The 27,780-nt window shown below is 31.6% G+C and overlaps 5 protein-coding genes across 11 annotated transcripts; 3 read left to right on the top strand and 2 right to left on the bottom strand.

The window, feature by feature from the left end:
- Positions 1–179: 179 nt before the first annotated feature.
- On the bottom strand, positions 180–10,352 carry LOC108569043. Of its 4 annotated transcripts, none has more exons than XR_001891318.1 (3): positions 10,235–10,352; positions 9,887–10,187; positions 180–584 (listed from the first exon to the last, which is right to left on the bottom strand). XR_001891318.1 is itself a non-coding variant. In XM_017930435.1 (3 exons), the coding sequence occupies exons 1-3, from the start codon at positions 10,269–10,271 to the stop codon at positions 472–474; spliced, it is 441 nt and encodes a 146-aa protein (XP_017785924.1). In that variant the 5' UTR covers positions 10,272–10,352; the 3' UTR covers positions 180–471. The 4 variants fall into 4 exon arrangements, 3 of the variants coding, with proteins under 3 accessions (XP_017785924.1, XP_017785922.1, XP_017785923.1); XM_017930435.1 differs by having other exon boundaries at positions 10,245–10,352; XM_017930433.1 differs by having other exon boundaries at positions 9,887–10,352.
- Positions 10,353–10,789: 437 nt separating this feature from the next.
- LOC108569041 (tRNA-specific adenosine deaminase 2) lies at positions 10,790–11,732 on the top strand. Of its 2 annotated transcripts, none has more exons than XM_017930431.1 (3): positions 10,790–10,850; positions 11,027–11,083; positions 11,144–11,732. In XM_017930431.1, the coding sequence occupies exon 3, from the start codon at positions 11,175–11,177 to the stop codon at positions 11,700–11,702; it is 528 nt and encodes a 175-aa protein (XP_017785920.1). In that variant the 5' UTR covers positions 10,790–10,850; positions 11,027–11,083; positions 11,144–11,174; the 3' UTR covers positions 11,703–11,732. The 2 variants fall into 2 exon arrangements, with proteins under 2 accessions (XP_017785920.1, XP_017785919.1); XM_017930430.1 differs by having other exon boundaries at positions 10,801–10,873.
- A 2,800-nt stretch (positions 11,733–14,532) lies between these two features.
- On the top strand, positions 14,533–17,799 carry LOC108569037 (exocyst complex component 5). Of its 2 annotated transcripts, none has more exons than XM_017930424.1 (14): positions 14,533–14,800; positions 14,854–14,978; positions 15,032–15,149; positions 15,231–15,428; positions 15,529–15,593; positions 15,649–15,826; positions 15,941–16,158; positions 16,214–16,420; positions 16,476–16,635; positions 16,688–16,923; positions 16,973–17,165; positions 17,223–17,379; positions 17,441–17,598; positions 17,658–17,799. In XM_017930424.1, exons 1-14 carry the CDS (start codon positions 14,768–14,770, stop codon positions 17,742–17,744), a joined length of 2,133 nt encoding a protein of 710 aa, XP_017785913.1. In that variant the 5' UTR covers positions 14,533–14,767; the 3' UTR covers positions 17,745–17,799. The 2 variants fall into 2 exon arrangements, with proteins under 2 accessions (XP_017785913.1, XP_017785912.1); XM_017930423.1 differs by having other exon boundaries at positions 15,643–15,826.
- A 233-nt stretch (positions 17,800–18,032) lies between these two features.
- On the bottom strand, positions 18,033–20,290 carry LOC108569054 (protein arginine N-methyltransferase 1). 2 transcript variants are annotated; one of them, XM_017930446.1, is made up of 2 exons: positions 20,169–20,290; positions 18,033–19,376 (listed from the first exon to the last, which is right to left on the bottom strand). In XM_017930446.1, the coding sequence occupies exons 1-2, from the start codon at positions 20,232–20,234 to the stop codon at positions 18,312–18,314; spliced, it is 1,131 nt and encodes a 376-aa protein (XP_017785935.1). In that variant the 5' UTR covers positions 20,235–20,290; the 3' UTR covers positions 18,033–18,311. The 2 variants fall into 2 exon arrangements, with proteins under 2 accessions (XP_017785935.1, XP_017785936.1); XM_017930447.1 differs by lacking the exon at positions 20,169–20,290 and adding an exon at positions 19,589–19,778.
- Positions 20,291–26,145: 5,855 nt separating this feature from the next.
- Positions 26,146–27,780, top strand: LOC108569038 (rabenosyn-5). Its single transcript, XM_017930426.1, has 4 exons — positions 26,146–26,399; positions 26,452–26,865; positions 26,923–27,137; positions 27,193–27,780. Exons 1-4 carry the CDS (start codon positions 26,258–26,260, stop codon positions 27,712–27,714), a joined length of 1,293 nt encoding a protein of 430 aa, XP_017785915.1. The 5' UTR covers positions 26,146–26,257; the 3' UTR covers positions 27,715–27,780.

Here is a 27,780-nt window from a genome sequence, read left to right as displayed (position 1 = left end):
AATACATTGATTATTGAATATTAGATTATTTTATCAATCCGAGCTATGTCAGTAAACGACGTTGTTTATCTTTTATTAAAATCACTCTCTAGTATTATTTGTAATGTAATAGATAAAACGAGCAATACGTAAACGTCATCGCATATTAACAGTAAATAATGTAAGTAAATTTTTGCGACTAATAAATACCAACAATTGAATAAAAAAGTATTTAATTGGCAGCTTTGAAGGAACAACAAAAATCGAGTAAGGATAGAAGTTGGTCGGTAATGCCGTGCCATTAACACAGATCCAGTTGCAAAAAGGTTAATTTCGTAGGATTAGTGGAGTCGAAGTTGAAGAAGTGAAAAAATTGGAATTAATATAAACAGACTAATTTATATCCATTGCGACGTTGTAATAATGCTGCGGACTATGATGACTGACTGTCTTCGTACCATTACATCGAGTTAAACACACATGTGAATGAAACTAAGCGTTTTCCAGATGAAACCCGATCCAACCCCCAAGGAACATCGGAATCAAACGACGGCGGCAATCGAGAGAAACAAGATGTACATGCATCAACAAGAAATAGGGCTCTTCTAGAAAGAAAAAGTATATAGAATTATACAATGATTTAATTTAATATTTGCTGTATGTTTTACTATTGTACATTTTCATATTCATATAGTTAAATAATATTAATTATATTCTTAATTATTGCATGAAATTCAAAATTAGTATTTCCGTTTACTCTCGGTTCACGGAAACGGTGAAAAGGTTAATTGGATGCTGAGCGTTCTAATATTATGGAAAATAGACAACAACTTTTCATTTCCTTTTGGTCGCATCAAAACATGTGTAATTTAAAACATAGTTTATTCAAATTGATACCCTGGAGAAAAAAAAACATGAAATATTCTAGAAAGTAGAGACATTATCAATGTAGTGAATTATTATTTATGTTGGTAACATGCTACTACAGCTGCATCTAAAAAAATAAATGAGTTGAAATATATATGTATCAAAAACATACTTCTTTATATATACAGTCATATCTCAGTTAACGTTGCTTCTGATTATGATATAACGACATTTCAAGTCTATTTAACGTACAAACTATTCCAATTTTAGGCCAAAGCCCGACAGTCATGTGATACAATATCACAAGAAGTTGTACTAGAAGATCAAAAGAAAATTAAAAAAGATATCCGGTTGAAGATATTTATTTAATGCATATATTGGTCGTTTTTCAGTTGGCAAAAAAAGACAAATTAAATGCAGATGAAATTAAAACCACCAAAGTTTGAAAAAAGCACTTACATAACATTGATAGTCCCATATGCTTTTTTAGTAAAAATAATTATTTATTGTTAAATGTTAATAACTCCATAAAGGCAATTGTTAAATGAAAGAGAAACGCATAAACTATCAACTTTATACTGAAATTATCAAATGTTTTTTCACTTTAAGTTGACTGCTTATTTAAGAAAATGTTTCTTGTTCGAAAAATGCTTTCAATTTTTGATGGAAGGAACGAAGTTTTGCTTAAGGAAAAAATTTCGTGGAACCCACTAAATTCGTTAATTTAGGTACGATTGTACAATTGGAAACCTCGCTTAACGAGCACAATCCGGAACGGAAATAGTTTTCCTCCAGATAAATTAATGTAAAATACTATAATGCGTTCCATGCCTGAAAAAAGTTTAACTTGGTTTCGATTTTTAATGATTTTTATATCTATGGTTATTTAACATGTTCGAACACAATTTTGAAAACATGTATTATCACAAACAACACTAGATGCAACTAGAATGACTACAAAACCAGGAACTGTTTTCCGATTCACATAAAAGAGTTTACGCCTGACTCCATTCTCTCTATATAATTTTAATATTTGTTTTAATATTAATTATTTATTAATATAATTTGTTTAAATATTATAATAAACATTGGCTACAATTAAATTTTGTTGTGTAATCAACATAAATTATATTTGCAAAATATAGTTCGCAATAAACAAAATTGACAAAAAAAATTAAAATGATTAATATATTCAAAAACACACGTAATATGTGTATACAAGTTTTGAAAATGATGTAGTAAGCGCACAATGCGGAATTTATCGTCTCCTCGTTATGCGAAACGTATGACTCGCTTAACGAGCGACGTTTCGCATAATTATTTTTATTTTTATTACAATTTATTTTGCTCGTTAAACGAAATGCTCGGTATGCGAGGTTCCACTGTATATTGAATTATAAAAATATATAATTCACTGTCATCGTCGTTGTTCGGATTTATATAATTCGAAAACCTGTTTTTGATCCTATATTTAAAATATAAAAAAGAATTAATTCTTTGAGTAAAAACTTAAAAATATGACACAAAATTGTCTCTGCTATAAAACAGTTAAATACTAATATATTAATAATAGTTTCATCGGTGCTTCTCACATCTGAAATGATGCAGCAGAATATTGAAAATTAAAATCATTAAGTTCATCTGAACAAATATTATCAAGATTGTATCCAAATTATTTAATAGTAGATGTCTACGATGATGAAAAGGAAATCGCTTTAAAAATGATATGAAAATATCAAGAAGTTTAAGTTATTTAAGTTATGTTTTGTGAGATTTTACATTTTTTAATTTTGCTTATATTTAATTAAAAAGAAAATAAGTTGTAAAAATTTATTCCCTATTTTTTTTAAGTACATTCAATAAATCCATTTTGTAGAAAAGTTGAGATTCGAAAACAAGTTTTTGTAAAAACCGTTGTTATAATTATATTTTTATTGAATTTGCTTGCGAGTACGTATTATTGACATAAGCATTTAACGGATAATTGGTATACCTGACAGCAATTGTTAAATACAAAACCCTTTGTGTGTGGAATATACTAAGACGGCAGGGATGCTCAAACGGTCGATCGAAAGCAGTAAGCATTTTTTTCAGAGTATAGTTACATAAAGTTAATAAATTCTGATCAATGATGATTTCTTAGAAATTCTTTACGAATACTTAGGAATGTTGTGTTGCAAAAATACATAGGTAAAAATAAACATAAATCGTTTACGATAAGATATTATATCATAAATTGCAAAATACGTACAAAAATAAATAACTTTCTTGATAGCAATTTACTTGCAAGGAAGATTACATATATAATTTGTTCAAAATTTGAACACGAACATTGCCTGATGTAAATACATTATTTTACTATGACATTTCCTAAACTCCATGTCTCCATACATGAACCATTTAATTATGTGTGCTAAATTACTGAAGTCACTAAGGTAATTAAGTTACATTGCAATAGTTAATTAGTTTTAGTTTAGGAACTTAATACTTAAAATATATTAAGCAAACTATTACGTGCAACATTTACAAGGCGGAAGTCCATAATTGAAAGGGACGTTTTTTTTCTTTTTCTCTCTCGCTGTAAATTATGAGATGCTCTGGATGGAAACTAATCGCTCCTAATGATCCAGAAACACGTTCATAGCTCTACGAGACGCGTCAAGAAAATCCACCGGGAGATTAAACTGCATACAAGAAAAAGATTAAAATGTGTTTATTCAAAATTTTTAATTGTATCTTCTTATCGAGTGTTGTAAACATTTATAATTTAAAAAAAACAATCTTTTGCTGAATGGGGAACGAGCGTAATTTTTGTGCAATGATTCAATTTCGACTGAATGGTATTAAGAGTTTACAGCGCACTTAAAACAAGAGTCATCAATAATTTATCGTCCGTACACTACTCGTCGTAAGCTACAATAAATAATTGATGATCTCCGTTGCAACAAAAGCTGTAGATCGGAGAAAAAAAGTAAATAAAATAAAATGGAACTGAAATCATTCATCATGTAATATTTGGCTTTGGATTATTATACTGCTGCAGCAAATTGTCGAAGACTACTACTATCTGACTGTTATTATATTAGAGACCAATATAAGCTAATAATAAATAATTACTTGTTTATAAATAAAACGTTACCCAAGCCGCGGCTTATTGTTTATGCGTTCGTTCGCAATTTGCATGTGTTTTTAATTTATTATCTCTTATTGACGCTAACCGCAAAAAATCTATTTGTTAGATAGTTTTGCGTTTAGCTTTGAAACATACTTCTATTTGGTCATCCATCTAGGCAGCATTATTTTCACGCGCTGCTTAACTTTAGTTAGCTGTCAAAAATTGAGTAGCTGTTAAATATTTCGTAACTGTCACATATGTTAATAAAAAAAAAATTGCATTAAACATTTTATAAGAAATTAAAGAAATAAAATTTGTTACTGCAGGAGATAAGACAAATAGTCAAAGATCTGCGCTTCGGGATAACACGATTGTAAACTATTCAGCAACAGCGGGAGGCGAAAACCCTTCGTGTTTACTTTTCATTAAGGCCGTGCCCTTTATTTTCTAGTCTATTCTTTTTTTTTCTGTTACCCCGATTTCGCCGTCAGGAGAAATTCAAGTTATTAATGTTTCCAAAAGCCGTTCGCCCGGAATGCCTTGGAATGCACTCGCTCTGTCTGTATTTGTTCGTTACTTAACAGTTCGTTATTTTCATTTCGCCAAGTACGTGCACCGCTCGTACCGCATTATACTTTTTTCAATTATTTATATATTTATCTTTTTTATTATTTATTGCGCACCGCAAAACTTTCCGAAATTAAACGTGTTATGCACGTGACCTTCAACAAATGTTGTTTTTATTTTAATGACAATTTATTAGAGTTTTAATGGATATTGCAAAAGCTCGTTGAATTAAAATTTAATGCAATATAATTCTGATAATGAATTCGAAAAAAAACGGGTCTTGAGATTTAGAGATTTAGACAATTCTAAGAAGATTTGTGTCCGTTTTTGAGTGCTATAAAAAAAGGATTGTGTAATAAAGTATCTTCTTCAGATTTTTAGTTTTATGTCTGAAAGTCAGAATCCAACATTAAAATACTCCGAATGATAAAAAATAATAAAATATACATAGCATTTGTCGAGTCGACAAGAATCAGTAGGTATCAGAAATATTGCCGTATTGATAAAAAAAATAGTTCTAAATGTAGTCAAACTTAAACTATTTCTACAAAACAATATATAAAAATATTGCAAATTATAGATGATTTAATAGAATGTAATTTTATTTGTGTTTATTTTCTCTATATTCCATTCACACAATAAAATTAACTTTATTCAACTGTAATCCAAGCTGTAACTCAATTTATGTTACATATAAAAATGAAACATAATCATTATTAGTAGATATAGTAGATATTTTTCTTAAATAGTTCTTAAATTAGAATACACTCATTTTTAAACGTAACAAAAGTTTTCTCTTTAAAAATAACTCGTATATGTGAGATAATAATCATCATACAATTTTTGTCCTATTTGCATTCGAAATTTCGCGCTTTAATAACAACAAAAGGTTTTCTGTATTTCATTTGTGCAAATCGTTCGTCACAGGAAGAAACTGATATAGCTGATTGTAGATTACTTGATAGCACTGTCGTTAATATGTGAATAAATAATAATTTTATTCTATTCAAACCTTTCTCGTATCAATGAAATGGACGAAGATGTTTCTAAGTAATTGCGAAGAGAAGACCTAAATCGGTGCGTAATACTTATTTGAAAATCAGTATGTCCGCGTTTCGAGTCGGAGAAAGTTCAACTAATATTCATAGTGAATCCTTCTAAAGAAACCAGGAAAAAGCGAAACAGCTTGAATGTCAACACCAATGATCAAACCGGGAAATTTAAATGATTTTGTTTCTTTGGGACCTAAATTTTGAATATTGATTTTTATCATAAAATATTGTATGGTACTCATATAAGAACTCTCTCTCAACATAGTTGAAATTCGTAATGACATATCTTTATAATAGTTTGTCAAGACGTCAATTAGTGGTTTATTATATTCATTTATAAATAAATAATAAATTAGATTATTTATATATTACGGTCCCAAATGCCACCGGTATAAGGTGCACTGATGTAACAAAATTATTTGACATTGTGTGTCAATAGTAAATTTTCATTGAAGTTTATGAAAATATTTGATCAAAATTTAATAAAAAAGTAAAAATTATTATAAATATATACTCGTATTCTATATACAAAATACTATTAACTTCAGTCTTGACCGAGGTAAAGTTATTATTTATTAAAATTATTTATTTATTTTGAGTCAGTGGTGTTTTGACATTTAGACCAAATTTAACTATATACATGTAAATTATTTTGCTTAGTTATGAAATAAAATGTAAATAATTTTATATAAATATAAAAAAGTTTGTAAAAAATTAAGTGATTGTTTATGAAAGTGCGCAATTACAAATTAGATATACTTTAGAAGCGCAAATCGATGCAATACAATCTCCGAATTGAGAGAGTGCAACAAAAGTTGTCGGAGAAACTTCTCAAACAAAAATCAAATTTACGTAATGCACACCGAGGTTTTTGAACCCGAGGTGAGCATCGATTAATTGAAGATCATTGATTCTGCTCGACTACTCAATTCAATTGAAGCTTTATTTGTCCATTGATATGGAAATGTTGCTAGATAATTTTTGTTTTTTTTTTTTTGGGACACGAGGAAATGTAAATGTGTCTTGTAGGATCGGACGAGTGTTTTGCTTGTATAGTACGGCAGTAGTGGTTTCGTTTGCTATTAAAAATAGAAACGCATTTCGTTTGGTGTCCGAGTGTAAAGAAAAAGAAGGCTCAACATTCTCTCCTAAACATTAACATAAACAACGAACGCCGCTCGGACGAGGACGTTCTTATGATGAAAACGGAGTAAACAAAACCGGCCGAGAGAGGTTGCGTAACTCGGATCTAGTCGTGGGTCGGAGAAAGAAAGAACGAAAGATTCAGTGAGTATGAGGAAGAGAAGGAGCGAGCGAGTGAGTGAGTGTGTGGTGGAGGAGGAGAGTGATTCTTCTCGTTCAGCTCGCATCGGGAAAGCTGCGTAAATCACGGACAAATGAGAAACAAGAACAATAGTTTTTCCTACCTAGGGAGCAACCTAGGTGTAACCCAGGCTGCTAATATTAGCTCTTTCAGACGAGCTGCGCAGATTGCGGTCGCTAATGCGATGTTATTTGTTGTTATGGTGTTATTGTTGTTTTCTCTTTCGTTTATGGTCGCTCCGTGCGCGATTATTTATTCATACTGTTGTAGATAGAGACGAGATGTTTACCATCGATGTCTTCATTTATTCAATCGAATTTTAACAGAACGTTTGATAAGGCCGCCGAGTCGAACGCTGATGTTATAACAAGAACGGCTTTATCTGCTGAATGTATATACGTGACTGGTCCAACTTTGTATTTGGTCCACGGATGGAGCGCAGATTATCGACTTTACCTCATTCACTTTAAAACAATGCTAACAGGAAGTTGTATGGACTTTAGCAATTTCACACTTGGCTTAAATTCAAAACAACATTTCGCGATTACTAATCTTTATACGAAATATTAAAAGTATTTATATTTTTAATTTCGTAATTTATTGTGAAATCAAATATAAAGATATTTTTGTACAATGGTTGAAAACAAGCACAAGAAGCTTACATTTTAGAAAATAAGATTGTTAAAATGAAACTCTATCAAGGATTTCAACGTCTCTACATTTTCAAAATATTCTTGAAAACTACAACTATATATAACTATAGATAAAAAAAAGTAGTGAAATCCTTATCAAAGCATTATTATGTATTTTAAAATCAATCTCGAATTCTTTACTTTATGATTTGTTTATTTAAAATCGTATAAAAATAAACTGCACAAAAGTGTCTTGACCTTATAAAGTAGAAAAATGGAGATCACTCTTTTATAAATTTAGAATTTAGTTTTTATTTTGCTCAATTAAAATTTAGTTTATTTTAAACTTTTAAACCGGACTATAGTGAATCCGTATTGATCGAATGCGCACTATGATAGGTATGCTGTACCTTTGTGATTATTATATTTGTAATTATCGTGTGCAAATACTATAATTTACACTAAGAGTCTTAAATAATTCTAAGAAATTTCATTTAATAAAAAACAACTTCGTTTTTGTAGATATACTGTTCACAGAAATAAAGTAATTATCAATTCCGTGATAAAGAGAATTTACAAATTTGCACTCCTTAAAATATAATTTAAATGTTGTAAATAAATTTATTCGAAATTATACATTTATTTATAAGTTTTCAAATTAAACGCGAAGACATAATTTACAGCATGATATATTTTTAGAATCTTCGTCCGACACTTTTTACGCACTTTATATAAACTGTGAGCAGTGTTCAGGACCAAACGAGCGGATTTCGAAGACTTCCGAAGAGAGTTTATTTTAATATTATCTTTCCATTGAAAATCTTTACCGTCGAGTGTTTACAAATACTGGAATATAAACACAACGAACAATAGCTGGAATTCACTAGTTTTATAGGTAATAATATAATAATATTCATTTCGTAAATAGTTTACGTAATAAACTAAAATTGATTGTTTATATTTGAATGAATGTAACCAAAACAGTTTATTTTGAAATCAAAGCTGACATAATTTATACAACTATCACTGTTTTTCGTATTTATTCGGATGTTAATGCGAACAGGCTATCAACCCCAAAGGAAAGTTGTGTTAATAATAATAATATTGTAAATTTCGTATTATTTATGCTAAAATATTTGAATTTTCAAAGCAAGTTAATTTAAGTAATTTATAGTTTAGTAAATCCTCAACACAAAGGGAAAAAAGGACTAGAGAAGTACTTTCTATTTTTAGGAAAGCATTAAGCGATGAAGAGCTTTATCTAAATCCGCAGAGCAAATGTAGCGTGCAATTTGAAGAATGAAACGAAAGGTTAACATAATAAATAAACAACAACAGTTCGTTTATTTTGTTTACAATATTCTATTTGTTTTTAGCTTTTAATACTTTAAAATCACATCACAATGAAGACCTGTTCGTAGTGCGCAATTTGAAGAAAATCGATCGCCAAAGTTTCAAAAGGGTTTATGTTATCTAATACCTCGATGATATTTGATACTGTTAAATGTTACAATGTTGCATTCGAAATGTTCAGCAATAATAGTAATAATAATAACATTCGAATTATATGAATCAATACAGTTTGATGTTATTCTTTTGAAAAGAAATATCTTTGTGAGGAATAAGAATTAGTTTATAAATACACTTGTAATTCTCTGTTTATATTATGTAAGAATAATTTATGTGATAATGACATTTTAAATAAATCAAAAATATACAATTTACAAAATATGTGTGAAGAAAATGATTAAAAAGTGTGGACATTATTTAAATGATTGTTATTTTTAAATAGACGCAAGAATAATTGACATAATAAATTTAGTACCGTGTATAAAAGTAGCGCGGAATTTGAAGTGAGGAAAATCAATAATGGGCTTCAAAATGCAAGCGTCTTTGCATTATTATAATTATTTATATGACGAATACTTAATATACAAAATCATTAATAAAAAGGTTTAAATATTAATAATTGTTAAAGGAAATGTTATTTGTAGAAGCAAATTTTTATTCAGGTGAATAAAAATTTTCTTTTGGGTATAAAAAATAGTACACAATTTCAAGAGAAAATCAATTATGTGCTCTTGTTAGAGCATATTTTTGCATTATATCTTATTTATGAAAAACTATAATATATATGGTATTTAGCGAAAAGTATTATATAAGCAGATGAATGTTTTCTATTGGGTATGGAAGTAGTATGTAATTTGAAGATGACAAGTGTCATTATTAAATTAATATTACATTTAAGATATAACAATTGTCAGGTGTTATCTAATAAGAACTGTCAATGCGACATTTGTCGTCGATGATGTCTAATATTTCGACGTTACGCAACAAGCAGTCTACGTACCTAGATTGACGACAACAATGCAAATGCATGCACGTATGCAGAAGGGGGGAAAGCGTATTAAATAATCCGTATAGGAACAATTGCAGAAAGCGGACGCGGTTAATTTTAGAGGCGGAGGGAATCCGGCTTCGCCATGGTTACGGTAGCATCCCCGGCCCGGCTCCGTCGATCTCCGCTTTGGGCTCGGAAAATTTCCAAAATAAAATCCTATTATGAGTAATGCACCGTCCGTGTCCATCCATTGTATCTCATCCACTTGGGCACTAAACAAGGAGATATTTCTGAACGCCGTTGGCGGCTCCTGAAAATAAATAGTCGCACAAATAGAATTACGATTATCATCATTACCTTGTCGCACCCCACAAGCAGTTCTACGAAATATCATCACGAAACCACCATAGGATGAAAAGTTTCCAATTGTTTTGCTACTTTTTGCTTCCAGATGTAGATTATTGCCCGCAGCATAAGTGATAGGATTCTTAAATATTCGCTAATAGTTTAATATGCGCAATAAGTAATCCTTGTTAGATTCCTTGAGATTAAAGGAACTGACTTAGATAAGATAAATACATGAATATTGCAATCTCAATAAGTAAAAAGCATACAGTTGAATTTCTTAAATGTACCAAAATTATATTCTTTTTTCAATACTTTAATAATATCTTAACATTAATTATATTATCATTAAGATACATGCTATTGACCGCAGTCTTTCCACCTTTATTTTAATATAATTTAATAGAAGAACCTTAGTTTAAACTTAAAATGACATTAATTAATTAAATTATATTTTTTCCAAAAGCCTAATTCCAAAAGAAACACCGTATATTATTATTTTTTTGTATTTTTTCTAATTACTTTCTACATTTCCAGAGGGCGCCAAAATACAATGAAAGCATCTCTCTCTATTTCATCTTCGTTTATTGTGTTTACATGTGTTATTGAATTCAAACCAGAAATTAAGGTTAATTTATATTTATTTAATCTGTAAGTTTTGTAATGTAGCTAAAGATTTTGATGTTTTGCACTTCTAAAAGCTTGAGACACTTCAATGAGCTGTTTTCATTTGTTTGATACATATCTCAAAGTAGTTTCAAGTAGTATTTTCTTTTTATATACTAATTTGTGTATACATTTAAGGTTGCTCCATTTAAAGTTGTAGAGCAGTGGATTAATTGCCCAATATTTGGCGTTATGGTCAGAGGAAGAAGCAATTTAGATTTAAAAGATCAGAATAATATAAATATCACTTTCCAGAAGAGCTTACAAAAGTGTTTATCAAAAGCAAATGATAATGGATGCATCAGTACTATCAGATGATGAGAAAAAGTTTATGGATGAGGCGTTTAAGTATGCTCAGGAGGCGCTAGAAGCACAGGAAGTTCCTGTAGGATGTATTTTTATTTATGAAAACGAAATTATTGCTTTAGGGCGAAACGAGGTGAACCGAACCAGGAATGCCACCAGGCATGCTGAAATCATATGCATAGATCAAGTAAATGAGTACGCGAAGAAAAACGGATTGGACTTGAAGAGTGTTCTTGCAGAAACTTCGGTTTATGTTACAGTCGAACCCTGCATCATGTGCGCTGCAGCGTTATACAATGTTAATATAAAATCAATAATCTTCGGATGCCAAAACGATAGGTTTGGAGGCCAAACAGTTTTCGATGTAGCCAAGGTTTTGGGACCGAAAACCACAGTCAAAGGTGGCTTCAGAGCGGAGGAAGCCATGGGACTACTCAAGGAATTTTATAAAGGCACTAATCCTAGCGCTCCTTCCACTAAAGTCAAAACGAAAGGAAAGAAAATGTGATTCCTGAAATGAAATATTGATTTATATTAAATAAATATACATTAAATATAGTATTCTTTTAATTAATTTATTTATAATATTGTTTATATTTCCAATTATAATGATAAATCAAATTCATAAATATGAAATAGAGAATTCAAGACTTTGCTATAGTTCTTGACCATCTTTCATTGTTTAGTTAGTCATGTTACAGCGTCATAAATGAGCCATCTTACGTAGTGGTATTTATACACACAAAAAAGAAACAGAAACAACTTGTCTCCGTATTTCAGATTATAACAGATTATGATAGGCAACCAAATAAATAAAATGGATTAATAATCTTATTTAAATTTGTAAATTGTAAAACTCTATATTATGTAGATTTTTATAAGACTATAGTAGTTTGATTAGTGAAACCGTCTAATTCTAATCGTATGTTTAATAAACTCGAAATATGTTTTCTTATCGATCGATTAAATAAAAACAGATACAAATCATAATTGAAGAAAATGAAATAATATTTTGAATTCCACCAATGATACAAATATGAAATCCACCTGTTGGTAAAGTAGTGTCCTCTGTTATGTATACCTGAACTACTCTTGTATTCATTTTGAGCATGTCGATTGACATCAGTTGACATTTGTTAAATATTCATATTTTTGTTATTGTTAGTAGATTAACTTTAATCTATTGTTGTTCGTTAAGTTTGTTTAATTCTTTCTATTTATTTTGTACATGCTTCTTACTTCAAACTTGTGTTCAAAATATAATGTCGCGATCTCTAGAAGACAAAGTGGAAATGATATTCGTGTCATCAGCCTCAAACAATGATTTCCAAGCGGCTGCAAAGCTCTTCAACGATCGCTATCCAGATCGACCCACCTCTAAGAAGTACCTACAACAATTGATGAACAAATTCAAAACAACCGGAAGTGTAAACAGTGCAATATCAGAAAAAATAAATAAACCACCAATAAGCCCCACAACAGAGATGAACATCCTTTGGGAATTGATTGAAAATCCACAATTGACCAGCAAAGACATTTCAGAAAAGTACAATGTCTCTAAACAAACTGTGACACATCTCATCAAGAAGAACAAATACAGAACAAGCATGATCCGTAAAAGACTTAACCTGGATTCATCTTTGTGTGAGGAAAGTGAGGATACTCCCATTGAGAGTGCAAATAATTAAGATCAATTATAGAAAGTTGTTATATGGGCTATTGTTTATTTGTAATTATCAGTGTAATATAATAAATTATATTTTTTGTGTGTTTTTTTTTTCTATTATAGTTTAGACAACCATATACACATTGAATAATTATTGAAAAATGCTATATATTTATAATGCAGTTCAATAACGAACATTACGTATATTTCCTTTAAATTTGTAGTATTCTAAATTGTTACTTATTGGGTAAATGTTAACAAATAAATGAATATTTTATAATTATATTTTTATAAAGAAATAAGTTATATAGCATTTTGGTTGCCTAACATTTATATTAATTATTTTATATCACATTTTTTTGTAGTATGCATTATTTTGTTCCAGAAAAGTTACAAGAAATGATAATAAATTAAATATTTGCAATATTTTCAATTGAATTGTGAGTCAATTGAATTTAGCAATTATTAATGCCATCTATTAATACACTAATCTGTTGTCATATGTGTTACAGCCAGTTACAGCTGTCAAGTTTGTAAACAAGAAATACCTTAACTTTATTTTCGTGTAATGAATGGTAGCTTTGATACCGTTTTATGTGCGTTGTACTTTCATTTGACCCGGTTGCATGATGTCCCGTACGTTGGAAGATAAAGTGGAAATGATTTGCCTATTGGGATCTGTTAACCACAACTTTCACGAGGCAGAAAGGCAATACAATGCGGGACACCCCGAACGACCAGCATGCAGGAAATACCTTAGGGAATTGGTAACGAAGTTCAGGAGGACGGGAAGTGTCAACAATGATAATAGCAACAAAACGGCACGATCCGTGAGTCCAGTAACGGAAATGGAGATCATGTGGGAAATGGTCGAGGATCCACAAGTGTCAGCGAGCGCGATTTCCAAGAAGTACGATGTCCCGCAGGCAACTGTTTTGAAGTATTTCAAGAAGAACGAGTACCACGCACAGATGATTAGGAAGAAAATGAATACGGACCAAACCCCATCCTCACAAAGCGATGATACAGAGGAAATAGAAGATATTCCCGCCAAAAAGACGACTAAAAAATCGCTGAAACGAAAGCACAGCTCATAATAATTCAACAGTAATTGTTTATAGAGCATGTGTGTGGATGCATGGTTTTCGATCAATTTGGTTTAACATCTCAATTACGAGATGTCTGGCAACCAGATTTAGATAAACCGAATTTAACATCGATTGCTTTGATGTGCTTTATACTTATGATTAATTATTTCAATATGTAATTACTAACAGCTAAAATTATTCATTGTTATTATGTAACAATTACGAAAAATAAATAATGTATTTTTTATTGTTATAAATCTCTTCCGGCCCTATTTCTACCCCTTTCGGGTTTAACAGCCACCACAAGTGTTTGTTAGTTTTTTGCGAATCGAACCAACGACCTTTTGTATCAGATTTTCGTGATACAGGCCACCATAGTCACATGGCTACGGCCGCCCATATTTTTTTAATTATATTTAAAAAAAAATTCAATCACAATTCTGCTGAATAGTTAAGAATCTTCATTTGCTTAAATTCCTTTTTTTTTATTTATGCATCTATATTTTTTATTATTCATGTTAACGAACAATTTCGACTGCCAACAAAGAACACTCGCTAAATATTTTTACAGTACATTTGTAGTATTGAAGTTTACTGCCATTCTAATAAAATAAACGATGACAAATCGATGATTGGTTACGAACAATTCTGATAGCGAACATAAACTTTTGATAAAAATCATAACTGCCATCTGAATTGTGAAATTCCAACTTGCAATTGTTATTTTGCTGATGACAACATTTGTCAAAATAATAAACATAACCTAATCTTTATATTGTTATCAATATCCACCCATTGAACAAAACATAAGAATTCAAAATGATGCAACAATACATGAAGGAGTTGGAGCAGGTTTTTGATTTGATAAAATATTTGTTGAATGTATCTTATTATTGGATATTTAGGATCCATTTGATGCTGAGGAGTTTGTGGAGCGTTTAGCCTGGAGGACAATTGCAGAAACTAAAAAATCAGGAGAGGATGATTTCAATCCAATTCTTTTACATGATTCATTTGTACAAGCTATAAAGTATGTAATGTTTATAAGTGAAACTTTCTTCATTAATCAATAAATGTTCAAAGGGATTTAACACTGCTTGAGGAGAGGCAACAGAAGAGGTGTGAAAGATTGGAAGCTACAGTCAGAGATGATGAAACTCTATTTAGAAGAGAAATCCATGGGTTACAAGAAAACAATAAGGTTTCGCAAAAGAATTGATTCTAAAGAAATCTTTAATTTAGTTGATTATAGGAATTGAATAAGGAATTTCTTTTGTTGTAGATGGCTGCACATACATTCCAAGGATTAGATGAGAAGATTAATCATGTCGCTACAAAAGTTTTACATTTAGGTGATCAATTAGATAGTGTGAATGGACCAAGATCTAGAGTGGTTGAGGCTCAAAGACTCATGGCGCACCTAAATGATTTTATGTCTGCAAATCCACTCTCATCACCTTTATATTCAGATCCTACTAAAGTAAGTATATTAAAAGTATATGGAAATATTTAATTGATTATGAAATTCTACTACTATTAAAAGAAAATATGGTATAATTATTTTAAGTATGTTCTTTCAGATAGATGAAGCTGCTGATATTATCCAAAAACTTCATATTATTAGCCAAGATTTACCTGATTTGAAGTATTTGTATCTCCATTTTTTTAAAAGCTTATAAACTATTTGATTTTAGGTTTAGTTCTCTCAAAAGTAAAATTGAAGTGAAGTACGATGAAACTGAAAGAGCCTTAATCGAGGAATTCAAAGCTAAACAGCGACAAGATGATTTTCAGCGTATGAAGGAAATTGCCAATGTGTTATCGCAATTCAAGAACTATTCACAATGCATAAATGCTTACATCGAGCAAAGTCAAGCTGTATGTTTCTCATTCTTATTTATGATGCGTAACCGTGCAACAAATATAGCATTACCACTAAGCTCTATATAAGTAGAAATGTATAGTTATTTTTAGAAATATATTTTTCTTTAGGGTTGCCTTCTGAACAAAGACGTTTTTGGACATTTGTTGCCGCTTTGCGAGAGGAACTATCAATGTATCAAAGAGGTTTTCAATAATCCGGAACAAGTAATGGCCAAATTCATACTGAATATTTATCACTTAAAATTACAAGAGTACATAAGTGGAAAGCTTTCGCAAAAAATGGATATTTATAGTTATTTGTGTATTTTATACGAGTTGTATTCCAAGTAATGACTGCGTTTTGAGTCGTTGAAACTAAACTCTAATATTCAATCGTTTTAGAACAAATCAGCTCTCGATTGGATTAGCCGCATTGGATATGGGATATGATCTGATATTTTTGAACAAATTGACCAGTAACATATTCAGTAAACATATTGAGAATTATATTGAGCACGAGCTTAAGTGCTTCAAGGAGAGGAGTTCCGCTAACTTGCAGAAATATTACGAATCTAAGAACCACCAAAAGAAGCAAATACAGTCTGGAGGGTATTCAGAAATTTATTAACTCTAATTCAATCAAATTCATAATGATTATTTTTAGTTTCCAAGATTTGAAACGCGACATACAAGCAGCGATTGCGACGAGAGCGAACATCAATATTGCACAAATTGAAAATTATGGTGGGGAGACGTTCCTATCCGAAGAACTAGCTATAACGATTTTACAGGATACGAAGCATGCTTTTCAAAGATGTCAATTGGTAATTGTGTTAGACTTATGTTATATAAGCGTTCACCTTAAATTTCTTTCAGCTATCAAAATATGAAGAAAAGGCTTCGAACGCTACGTACATTTTAGATCGTTTATTAAATAGTCTATTAATTGAGCACGTGGACTATGCTTTAGAACTTGGGTTGCAAGCTGTTCCCGTAGTTGAAGGTGCGAAGAGTCCGCCGACACTTTACTTCTTCAAAGTTGTTCATCAAGCAAACAACATAACACATCTACTGGAGAAGCAATATACCGATTTGGTTCTACCCTTAGTATTGTAAATATAATAATATACTAAGTATCTGATAAACATCAATAGCTTCTAGAAATACTCCGAAATACAACGATTGCGTTACCAAAAAGAAGTTCGTGATGGACGATATAGAACGGAAAGTGAACAATGGACTTGATAGATCGATGAACGCTATAATCACTTGGGTTAAACTCTATTTGCAGTCAGAGCAGAAAAAGACTGATTATAAACCCGAAAGTGATGATTTTACGATGATGGTTTCTCCAGTAAGTTGAGATTTAACTCGAGATTTATATATTTTTGATGAGAAGCAATATTTTTAGCCTTGCAAAACGGTGGTACAATTTGTAAATACGATGATTGATGAGATTAAGACAACTCTGGATGGTAACAACGTAACGGCAGTTTTGCAGGAGCTTGGAATTGGGTTGCATAGAACAATCTATGACCATATGCTGCAATTTCAATATAACACTGCTGGTACTAAGTTCTTTCTTGCTAATAGATTAGGTTTTTGACAATATTTTCTGAAATTTTGCAGGAGCTATGGTAGCAATTTGTGATTTGAATGAATACAGGGCCTGCACAAAACTGTTAGGCCCATTGGTCACCAAGCTATTTGAAACACTGCACGCATTGTGTAATTTGTTGCTCGTTAAACCCGAAAATTTACAACAAATATGCTCAGAGGATTCTTTGGTAATTTGTTATATTCTCTAAATTAAAATGAAAACTTATGATTTTTATTTTATCTCTAGGTTGAATTGGATAAATCAGTTGTAAACAATTTCATCCAATTGAGAAGCGATATTAAGAATCAGAAGCAGGCAATCATTAAAGTTTAGTTATATGATTAATTTATAAATAAAACTATATTGTACGGTTCGGTTTCGATCCAAATTAATGTATTTATTATCATTCAACTCACATGTTATTTTCGCAATCAAGTTTCTGGTTTATACCATTCCTATCAGTTACATCATATACGGAATACAAATATTTTATTGAGTAAGTTTAAGAAAAAAACTGACTAAAATGAAATTTTTATAAGCGTTATATATAAATAAGATCACATTTAATAGCATTTCTTAAATTTCATAAATGTAGATTTTTCGAATTTTTTTTTTGGAGTAAACGACTATCAATAAATAATCCGAAAGGATGCAGAATTAATATAAAAAGATTAGTCTCAAAAAATAAAAGTAATCTTTTCATTCCCACTAGAATTTGTTTAGAAGGTTTTTTTCACCTACTCTCTTATTCCAATGAGATTTAGTTTGACTTAATAATTAAAAATAAATGAATACATAATAAAAAAAATAGTAATTAATAAGGTTTCGATATTCCACTTGCTATGTTTATAGTTTTCAGCAAGTCAAGGAGAATAAAGGTATTGTTTGCGTGTTACTCTTTCAACGCATTCTATATCTATTGGTTTCGTGAACATCGCCCAATTCTCCTTTGAAATCGAGTTCGACAACAAAGTCCAAGTCGCGATTATTTCTTGGATTTGGTCTCATTTCGAACGTACCGTAAATTTCCTCGTTCTTTTTCACAGTCATATAATCTTCAAAATAGAACACAGTCTGTTTCCAGTGGGTGTACGGGGCTTCGGGGGCCGTGCTGAATCCGACGCGCTTATGGCATTTTGTGAATTCAACATTGAAGAACGTCACAAGAGCTTGAACGTAGTCGTTCCTCCTCACCTGTAGGTGGAACGGCGCTGAGAATTCTAAATCTTGTTTTTGAACGGTGTACAGATCGACCTCCTTGATGAGGCAAGCGTTGGTCACGACCTGCTTCGGATCGACAACGTCGACGAGCGGCTCACTGATTGCAACCTTGCGTATCGAGCTCATGTCGAAACCGTAAACATCATCCCACCAGTTGATTTTCTCATCCTTGTATTGACGATCTTCGATGGCAGTGACGAAAAGCGAACAACGGTCCGGGAATAAAAGGCCTGACGGTGCTAACCACTTGTCTCTCGCATACAAAACCGTGTCCAACATGCTCTCATAGAACAGACAGTAACCCATCCATTCTGATATGATGATGTCAACTTTTTCGATACCTTCAGGCAAAGTGATCTCTTCCACTTTACCCTTGACAATTGTGATAATGTGATCTAATTTGTTGGTTTCTACTATTTTCTTAGCATAATCCACAATGTTAGAGCATTCAACAGCTATAACTTTCTTCGCACCAGCTTTGGCAGCAAACATACTTAGAATGCCTGTGCCACATCCAATGTCCATAACCACTTTACCAGCAAACAAATGTTTATTATGATACATTGAGTTTCTGTATGTGAGAGTCCGTACTTCATCTTTGAGCATCTCCTCGTGAATTCCGAAGTGAGCATAGGAGTCGAAGTAGTAGTCCCTCGATGTCATTTCGTCGGCAGTCACTTCTTCATCCTTTCCTACATTGTTGGTGATTACCGGCGTGGTTTCCATCTTTTCCATGGTCTGAGTCTATGAACGACAGAATAGAAGATCATGTTTCAATGGTTAGAGAACAAAGGAGATTCGACAACCGGCATTTTGTATTTGAAAAAAAAAACGTTGTATAAAACACGTGCAGACGCGATGTTGAAACGCGAGGCGCGATTTTGCATCGATGTAAGATATAACATGCTTAAAGGTCAATAGGAAATTGTATGTAATAAACGAAATCAGTTAGTTACCTGGTGTGTTAAAATATTCGAAAAAGTGAAGAGTACTTTCTTGGCGCCGAAATTTACAAATCAACGCTTCCAAACAGAAACAGATAAATGCTGAAAGAGCAGCACGAGTTTTTGACAATGACACGCTAGCAGGATGACCAACGCGAAGAAAACAAAATCCACTATTGCATCCGAACCAATTTGAAATTTTCGCACACTCACATTACGAACATACAAGAAATTCCATAATTAGTCACATTTGCTTTAAAATAAAAACATTATATCACACATGATTTTAAATTGAACAACATTTAACTGTCATTCATCAAACAAGTACATAATAAAACAAAGTTCTCGTAACATACACTAGGCACGGTAATTAACGTTCAAACAATAAACAACATTAATACTATGAGATCATAGTTAACATAACATGTTAACATAATATGTATGATAAATTACTAGAGGACGTTGTTTTTTTTTCATATTGTTTTTTTTTGTTAGATTCTCATTGCAATTGTGGAGGTTAAGGAAAGGCAATTTTGGATTTGGTGCTTGCATTGGATTGTTGCTTTATTTTTTTGGGGGTCGTTAGACTCACCGGCGGTTGCGGTAATAAAACGCCGTTTTGACAATGATCATCCGCAGATTCGCCAGACGATGCCATTTTGGAGATATTCAATTGGATAGTTGCACGAACAGCAGTGAAGTCGTTCGCGGATCGCGCATTTTCCCACTGTTTTACGCAGACAACCCTCAGACAATTTAAAACTAGCTAACTGAATTACCATCAACTTCACTAGTACAAAGAAACATTTATGTATTAACGAATTTAATCAAATAAACTTTAGTTTTGCTTCAAGTTTTTCAGATTAACCTTCTTAGTTGGTATCTATAAAAAACATAAAGAAATTGTTCAAAAATAAACACAACATATATGTAATAATTAAACGTACTTTTGCTATATTTTTCAGCTCGATTATTGGAGTCAAGGTTGGCCTTCCATGGGCACATTGAAATGGAAGATTGCATTTGCTTAAATCATCTAATAACTTAACACATTCATGTTTCTCTAATTTATCCCCAAACATAATCGATCCTACAAAAAGAACAATTTTTAAACTGAAAAGTAAAACAAGGTAAGAACCAAACCTCGGCAGGCTTCGGAATTGATCACAGTTTGTATAACTTTTGGGATGTACGTCATGTTTTTAGTGTCCTTAAGCACACACAACTCTTCATCTATCAAACAATCCAACAGCTTATCCAAACAATTGTTTGGAATCTAAAAAAAATATTTTAAAATAATTTCAAGTTAAATATAAATTAGTTGTATTATTTACCTTTTTATTAGCTTTATTGTACAAGCAAGTAGGGACTTGATTGATTGAAATCGCGTCAGATTCTATATCGAATTTTAAACCCAAAGCTTCGAATTTGGAAATGTATTCTTTAATAATTATTAAATTACAATCTTTTATTGAAATCACGAGAGGCTGTTTCAAACTAGTACTTTTATATTTACTATCAAAAATGCCGTATTCTTGAAATAAAAAAAATGAATTTAATTATTTTATATTTTTAAATATAATTAATAAATTTTACCTGCATATAATTTTTCAACTCTTACGCGCTCATGAACAGCATGTTGATCGAAAAGTATAATCAAATGTCGTTTCTTTTCTAAAGCTACGATGAATTTAAAGTCAAATTGAGCTAAAACAGTAAGGTTCGTGAAAATGTCTTTGCTGAATTGTATGGAATTAAAGTTGGTCTGATTCGTCATAATTGGTTCCATCTCACTGAGTCTTTTTGATCTCTCTCGGTAGATGTTCTTAAAGAACTCTTTAGGATTCTTTGGATCAATTAAGTTGCTCCATTTGATCATACTGAGTTCATCTTCGTAGCTTTTAATGATTTCCTCGTGTAAATTTTGTTTGCTCGTCAAGCTAAGTAGTTCATCAATGAGGTGAAGCGATTTGGACATGGGTGAGAAACCTTTCGGCAATAAATTCGATCGTTTCTTGATATGAAACTCATTCGAATTTTTGGGATTGATCGTGGATGAAAACCCTAAAGCTAATATTTATTTAAAAATTTAACATATACGTCTTCTTTCTTACCTGTTTTCTTGTTGAAGTAGAATACATTATTGTCCTTAATTGCGAGTTTCTCCCAGGTTTCATCCAAAGCATTCAATTGCGATTTTTGAATTAGATCATCACGTTCTTCTGATAACAAGATTCCGTGAAAGTCGGTTTTCGTTGCACGTGCTGCTTTTCCGTTTTGGCTTAACGTGAAAACTAAATCACTGTCTTCTTCCGCGTCTTGTATTTTCGCATTAGTTTCACCTTTTTCTGTTTCTTGTATCAAAAACGATACATTTATTGAACTCATTCCAATTTGTTCCTCTCCTGCAGCGTTCTTTTTTGAATTAGCAACATCGTCATATGTTACCCAGTTCTCATAAAATGTTTCAGTTAGTAAAGCACATAAATCAGCAGACATTTCATTAACTTCACTTGAGTTATTAGTGCTGATTTTTGGATTATTGCATTTTGATTCAACAATTTCCAGATTGTCTTTCAAAGATCCTACAAATGATTCACTTTTTTGAATGTTTCGTTTCTCTCCGAAAACATTATTTTTATTTGAATCAACGTTCATTTCAGATACTTTTCCAGACTTATTTAAAATATCTATTACTGTTTCATTTTTTAACATAGTATATGTCCTATTATTTGATTCTAAAGGAGAACTAGCAAATTTAATATCAGCGAAAAATTTGGATGCGGTTGAACAGTTCAAATTTGTTTTCACCTCGGTTACGATAAGTCCATTTTTCTCAACGTTATTTTTCATAGATGGTATAGGAGTGTTGAGTTGCGAAGAATTGACATGTTTTATTAATATATTAGATAAGACTTTAATCTTTTTTCCGTAAGTATCTGGTTGAGTAATAAAATCACAAAATTCTGGACAAACTTCAAGATCTTCCAAGTTGTCCCTCTTTGAAACATTCTTTAAAATATTTTTGTTATTACACATTTTAATATCACAAGTTAAATGCTTTTGCCCTGAGAAATTATTAGTTTGTTTTTCGTTTTTCTCATATCTGAAAGAATTACTCACATTTTCCAAAGAAGATTTTACATTCTGATAATTATTCTCTTGATTTAATTTCGAAAAATTTTCATTTTCTAATCTTACATGTTTGTTTTTATGATTATTGGTGTCATTCTTTACTTGTTTATAGGGAAACATTTGCTGTTTAAATTTTATCTTTTCCGTTGTATCTAACTTTTCCTTCCTTTTAATTCCATTATTAATATCACCAGTTTTTCCAAAGTATGTTCTCCTTATGTCATATCTTCGTGTTTTAACATCTGGGATATTAAACATTTTCTTCAATTTAAACATTTCATTTTTTTTCGAATTTTGTTCCAGTTCTTTAAGATTGTTGAATCTGCAGTTCACGTTAAAAGTCAATTCATTCTTTTCGAATTCGAAATTTTCATCGCAAATAATGGTGCGGGTTTTGATCGTGCAAATGGAAAAGTTCATATTGGATATCCGCTTTTTTCGTTTCTTACATTTGGGGGGCTCGGCTAAAAAATGAGAGTTGATGAATTTGTCCATGATGATGGCTTTACCTCGCTTTTCATCCTCAAAATCATCATCATTATTAACAACCTGAGGTTCTTCATTAGGCATAAAAGTAATATTTCCGTAATCGTGAACTCGAAAATTCGTTGGTCTAATCACTGTTTCTTCGCGTTTCCTCTTTCTTTTCATATCCAAAAGAAAACGATTTTGCTTCGGCTTTTCATCTACTATTACAGTTAAATTTCCCACTTCGTTTATGCGAATATTAGGAACTATATTTTGATGCCTTTTCTTATTTTCTATGAGATTTGGACATATGAAACATTGCTTTTCAATATTGTTATTGAATGCAAAATCTTTTGTCCTTCCAAACGATGGATTACCTTGCCAATTAACCATATTTTCATGGCGTTTATTTACGAAATTTGGTTTCAAAATACCATCATGATTTACGATAGTGAAATTATCGGGCTGACATAGACCTAAAGTGTTCACGTTCAGATCGAAATCGTTCTCTGCATCTGGAATCTCAAAACCATCATCTACTACATTCCTGTATCGAAGTCCTGAATTGTGTACTCGATGACCAGTTTTATGTTCAAGATAATCATTATTTCTCATATAATTTTCAGATTTTCGAAAACAATCATTTATGCCAAAGTCGTTAATTTCTTCACGATTGTTATTCAACACATAATTCTCATTGTAGGCTCTTTTAAATTTTTTGGAATTATCGTGATTTATATGAGTCTCATTGCAAAATGTTAAATTATTCATATTATTTTCATAAAATTTCGGGTTAAACATTTCATCTTCCATCTGAAAATTTTCATTAAATCCTCTAATTTTTGGACGGAAATGATCTTTATGTTTAAAATCTTTCAAATTAAAGTTAAACTCATTATTCTTTTTATCTACAATTCCATCATCTTCTCTATTATAACAATCATTGAAATTAAAATTATTATCATCAACTTTACATGCATGTTTTCTGAGATAACAATTGTTTTCTGTCAAGTGAAAATTATTATGTTCTTTCTCGAAACAATTAAACTTATTGTTTTTAACTTGATAATCATTGCTTAAAGTAAAATTATCGAATTCAGCTATTGAAGATCTATTACCTATTAAAAATTGTTGATCTAATTGCGTTAAATTATCTTCAAACAATTGGTTGTGATTTGACGAATTCATATTTGATCCAATAATATAACTTCTATCAAAAATGCTATCATTTGATTGGATTTTTTCGTTAAGTAAATCAGATTGTTTGTCTATTTGTTCTATGTCTTCGCTTAGCCTATTCTGAATGAGATCTTCAAATTGCAAAGAAGATTTGCTGCTTATTTGATTGGAATATATTTTTTTCACATTAGTTTCAATATCTATATTGTTATCAATATTGTCGATATCAAATGTCTTCAATTTTTGTTCAATTTTTGTAGCATTTTGATTTTTACTTCTGTTTAGAATATTGTATGTGTTCTGGTCAAAAGAGTCTTTTCTTCTTCTTTCTAGTCCAACATCTTTTTTCTTTGCTCCATTACTCATAAAGGCGCCATCCATCATTCCCAGACGATAGTTATTGTCGACTTCTTTAGTTAACTTTACACAAGTTTCTTTATCATTTGTTCCCAAACAAATATTTTCTTCCTCGAAGAATTTCTTCAGTATTTTGCCAATACATTTTACAATGAAGTTAAAATCTTTAAATGTTGCCGTAGTCTTCCCACCTTGGTAACACAGGTCTAAATAATATTGTGGACATCTTATGTTCAAGACATATAGAAAATTTGGCTTTTTATTTTGGTAAATTGGGACGGCGTTTAAAATTTCTTCAAATTTTCTTTGTACCTCCGGACACGAGATAGGCCTTTTATTGGCGAAAATGAAACGACCACGGGAATTTTCCCAATTATCTTTGTATATTAAAGCGGAAATCTTAATGTTGTCTTTGGTGAGTTTAATTTGACCTAGTAATTCCGATTTGACTTTAGGGAGTAAATTAATTAGGGCTTCCTCAACAGTTTCAGCTCTTCGGTTTGCATACATCAGCTTCTTATTCACGTCATTTCTTAAGGAGAATGAAACCTTTGGATGGATCAGCGCTAAGCATTCAAGGTTTCTTCGGATTTCGCCTAAATCAAAATTATCGTTCACTCTGCCTTTTCTTACAGGTAGATTATACATGAAGTCTTCTATGGTAACAGTAGTACCAGGAGTAATCCGATCTTGGACTTGGATAATTTGCGAAGTAGTTTCTTTAGTAAATGTAATACTGTATGTCTGTCCGTCTTTAACGCAGCTGCATATTGTTAAAGTTTTGGAGCAATCTCTGATACTAGCTAAAGTCTCTCCTCGATACCCGTAGAACCTAGTGTTCTTTTTGTAATCTGTAAGAGTGTGGCATCTGTTGGTCATGTAACGATCACCAATTAATACCATATTTTGGTTTGAAATACCCTCCCCATTATCAACCACTTGCAGTCTGAACGTTAGCAAATTAACACGTACAGCTATATTGGTCGAATATGCATCTAAACTATTCAAGACCTATATACAATCAATTGAGAAATGATAAAAATAATTAAATTGTAATTGAATTTGGTCTTACCAGTTCGTTGATACATTGAGGAACAGATGTTATCTGGAACCCTGTCCTTAAACTACCTCTAATATCATCTGCTAAACTTTTAACTAGCATTATTGACTTAAGTTTGTGACAATTGACAATGTATTATTTCTAAGCAACTTTCTTATTATAAAAATCAGTTTTTCAAAGGAATGAAAAAAAAAAACAAGGAAAATTTGGAAAATATACAAGTGATGTTTAAAAATAAATATAAATGTAAATAGTTTATTTAATATAAAATACATTCAATAATGTGTATATTAATAATATTTAAATAAGTTTTAAATGTATTGAATACAAAGTAAATTGAGTTGCATAAGCTTTAGTATAGAAGCAACTTCAGTTATGTGGATCAGCTGTGATATGCCAAATAGTAGAATAGGTTTTTAATTTATTACAAGCTTTAATTAAAGGAACAAAATTGTTGGGTGTGCATAAAAGTGGTTGATGCGATGGCAGAGTTTAGTGAAGGTAAAATAATGGAGGGTTTTCTGTGCCCCATGTGCCACACAGATATGAGATCTTCAAGAACTTTGCTTGCACATTTTCAAGAACAGCACTCTGAAGAGCAGGATATCCTGAAGTCTTTAAAAGGTAATGCACCTAAATTGTCTGTACTTGAAGCAAGTTAATTGGTTTCTTTTAGAACTTGTTGGAAAGGCTAAGAGTAAAATTTTAAAATTGGACGATAAAGATTTGGAAACATTCAATAAGGAATTGTCACTGCAGAAGTACTTTCTGGAAAAGAGTGTGCCACAGGATGCTGGTCAAACTAGGTCACACATAGAGTATTTTAAGGAGGTCAGGAGGGAACGTTTAGATCATCGTACATCAGAAACCAATAAGCTTATAATTAGATTGGATAGGTTTTTGAGGGCAGAGGGGACTGACAGGAAGCAGATTGCCCAAAGCTTGGTCACATGGCTGGATGGTAGCACTGTATCCAGATGCCCATCTTGTGCTTCTAGCTTTAACATAACAAGGAGGCAACACCATTGCAGATTATGTGGGAGTATTATGTGCAACTCATGTTCCTGTTTTTTAACCTATGATGAAGCAAGTAAGACGATCTATTGATTCATGTGATATAATTGTTAATTTTCTATCCGATTGATAGGGAATATTATTTCACCAATGTATTTTGATGGTAAGAGCCAAGTACAAAGAACGGATGAGGAGACGTTAAGAATTTGCGTACATTGCGCGAATATGCTTGATTGCAGAAGAAGTCTGCAGATGAGTCAAAATATGCAGCTTCCAATATGCAAGTATTACGAGAAACTGCAGCAAATCAAGTACGAAATCGAACCTAGTCTAGATTTATTTAATAAGGTATGTGCGATTATTCGAATTGAAGAATTATTATTAAATTTGTTTGTTTTTGCAGATGTACAAATCGATAATGTCAGGTGATGTAACTTATCAGTTGCAAGATGCGCAATCACTGAAGACAGCTATTGCAAAACAAGCGGAACTTTTGGATGCTTATGGTAAGAAGATAGCTAGTCTTCCGCCAGAACCCAATATTCCGAAAGCAATTAACTTGCATAACGCAATCAGGAGAGGCACCGCGGTTTTCATAAAAGAACACCTTTTATCACTGCCTGTTTTACCGTCGCCTGCGGAACTGGAGCACATCAAGCAGGAGCAATCTTTGCGTAACGAAGTCCCCAACACGTATAACATTCCTATGAAGCGGGTGGCTGTCACCACCGGATGGTCTCCTGCAGCCGTTGACGCGGCACCGGAGACTTCGGAGGATCCTTTGATCGAGCAAATGAACATTGTAAGGAATTACATAGAACAAGCCAAAAAGGAGAATAGGTTTGATGAGGTCGTCTCCCTCAGGGAGAATCTGGACATGCTCAAGAAAATGTACAGGAAAAAGGTCGGAGCGAACCACGAATAAGTTTACACATTCCTATTATTATTTTATAGCACTTATTCAATGCAATACATTTTATAAAAACCACAT

Source organism: Nicrophorus vespilloides, unplaced genomic scaffold, assembly GCF_001412225.1.
Source record: "Nicrophorus vespilloides isolate i.1.1-1 unplaced genomic scaffold, Nicve_v1.0, whole genome shotgun sequence".
Classification (NCBI taxonomy): domain Eukaryota; kingdom Metazoa; phylum Arthropoda; class Insecta; order Coleoptera; family Silphidae; genus Nicrophorus; species Nicrophorus vespilloides.
This window is presented reverse-complemented; position numbering and strand designations above follow the sequence as displayed.

Excerpts from the sequence above, each read along its gene's own strand:
- LOC108569054 (XM_017930446.1), bottom strand. The coding sequence starts at position 20,234 with ATGGCATCGTCTGGCGAATCTGCGGATGATCATTGTCAAAACGGCGTT. Across the intron at positions 19,377-20,168 it reads TTTTATTACCGCAACCGCCG|ACTCAGACCATGGAAAAGAT; the intron begins GTGAGTCTAACG and ends TGTCGTTCATAG.
- LOC108569043 (XM_017930433.1), bottom strand. The coding sequence starts at position 10,271 with ATGATATTTCGTAGAACTGCTTGTGGGGTGCGACAAGGTAATGATGAT. Across the intron at positions 585-9,886 it reads CATTGTTGTCGTCAATCTAG|AAGAGCCCTATTTCTTGTTG; the intron begins GTACGTAGACTG and ends TTTTCTTTCTAG.
- LOC108569037 (XM_017930423.1), top strand. The coding sequence starts at position 14,768 with ATGATGCAACAATACATGAAGGAGTTGGAGCAG. Across the intron at positions 16,159-16,213 it reads TTATACGAGTTGTATTCCAA|AACAAATCAGCTCTCGATTG; the intron begins GTAATGACTGCG and ends CAATCGTTTTAG. Across the intron at positions 16,636-16,687 it reads CTTTTCAAAGATGTCAATTG|CTATCAAAATATGAAGAAAA; the intron begins GTAATTGTGTTA and ends AATTTCTTTCAG.
- LOC108569041 (XM_017930431.1), top strand. The coding sequence starts at position 11,175 with ATGATAATGGATGCATCAGTACTATCAGATGATGAGAAAAAGTTTATG.
- LOC108569038 (XM_017930426.1), top strand. The coding sequence starts at position 26,258 with ATGGCAGAGTTTAGTGAAGGTAAAATAATGGAGGGTTTTCTGTGCCCC. Across the intron at positions 26,400-26,451 it reads TATCCTGAAGTCTTTAAAAG|AACTTGTTGGAAAGGCTAAG; the intron begins GTAATGCACCTA and ends GGTTTCTTTTAG. Across the intron at positions 27,138-27,192 it reads GTCTAGATTTATTTAATAAG|ATGTACAAATCGATAATGTC; the intron begins GTATGTGCGATT and ends TTGTTTTTGCAG.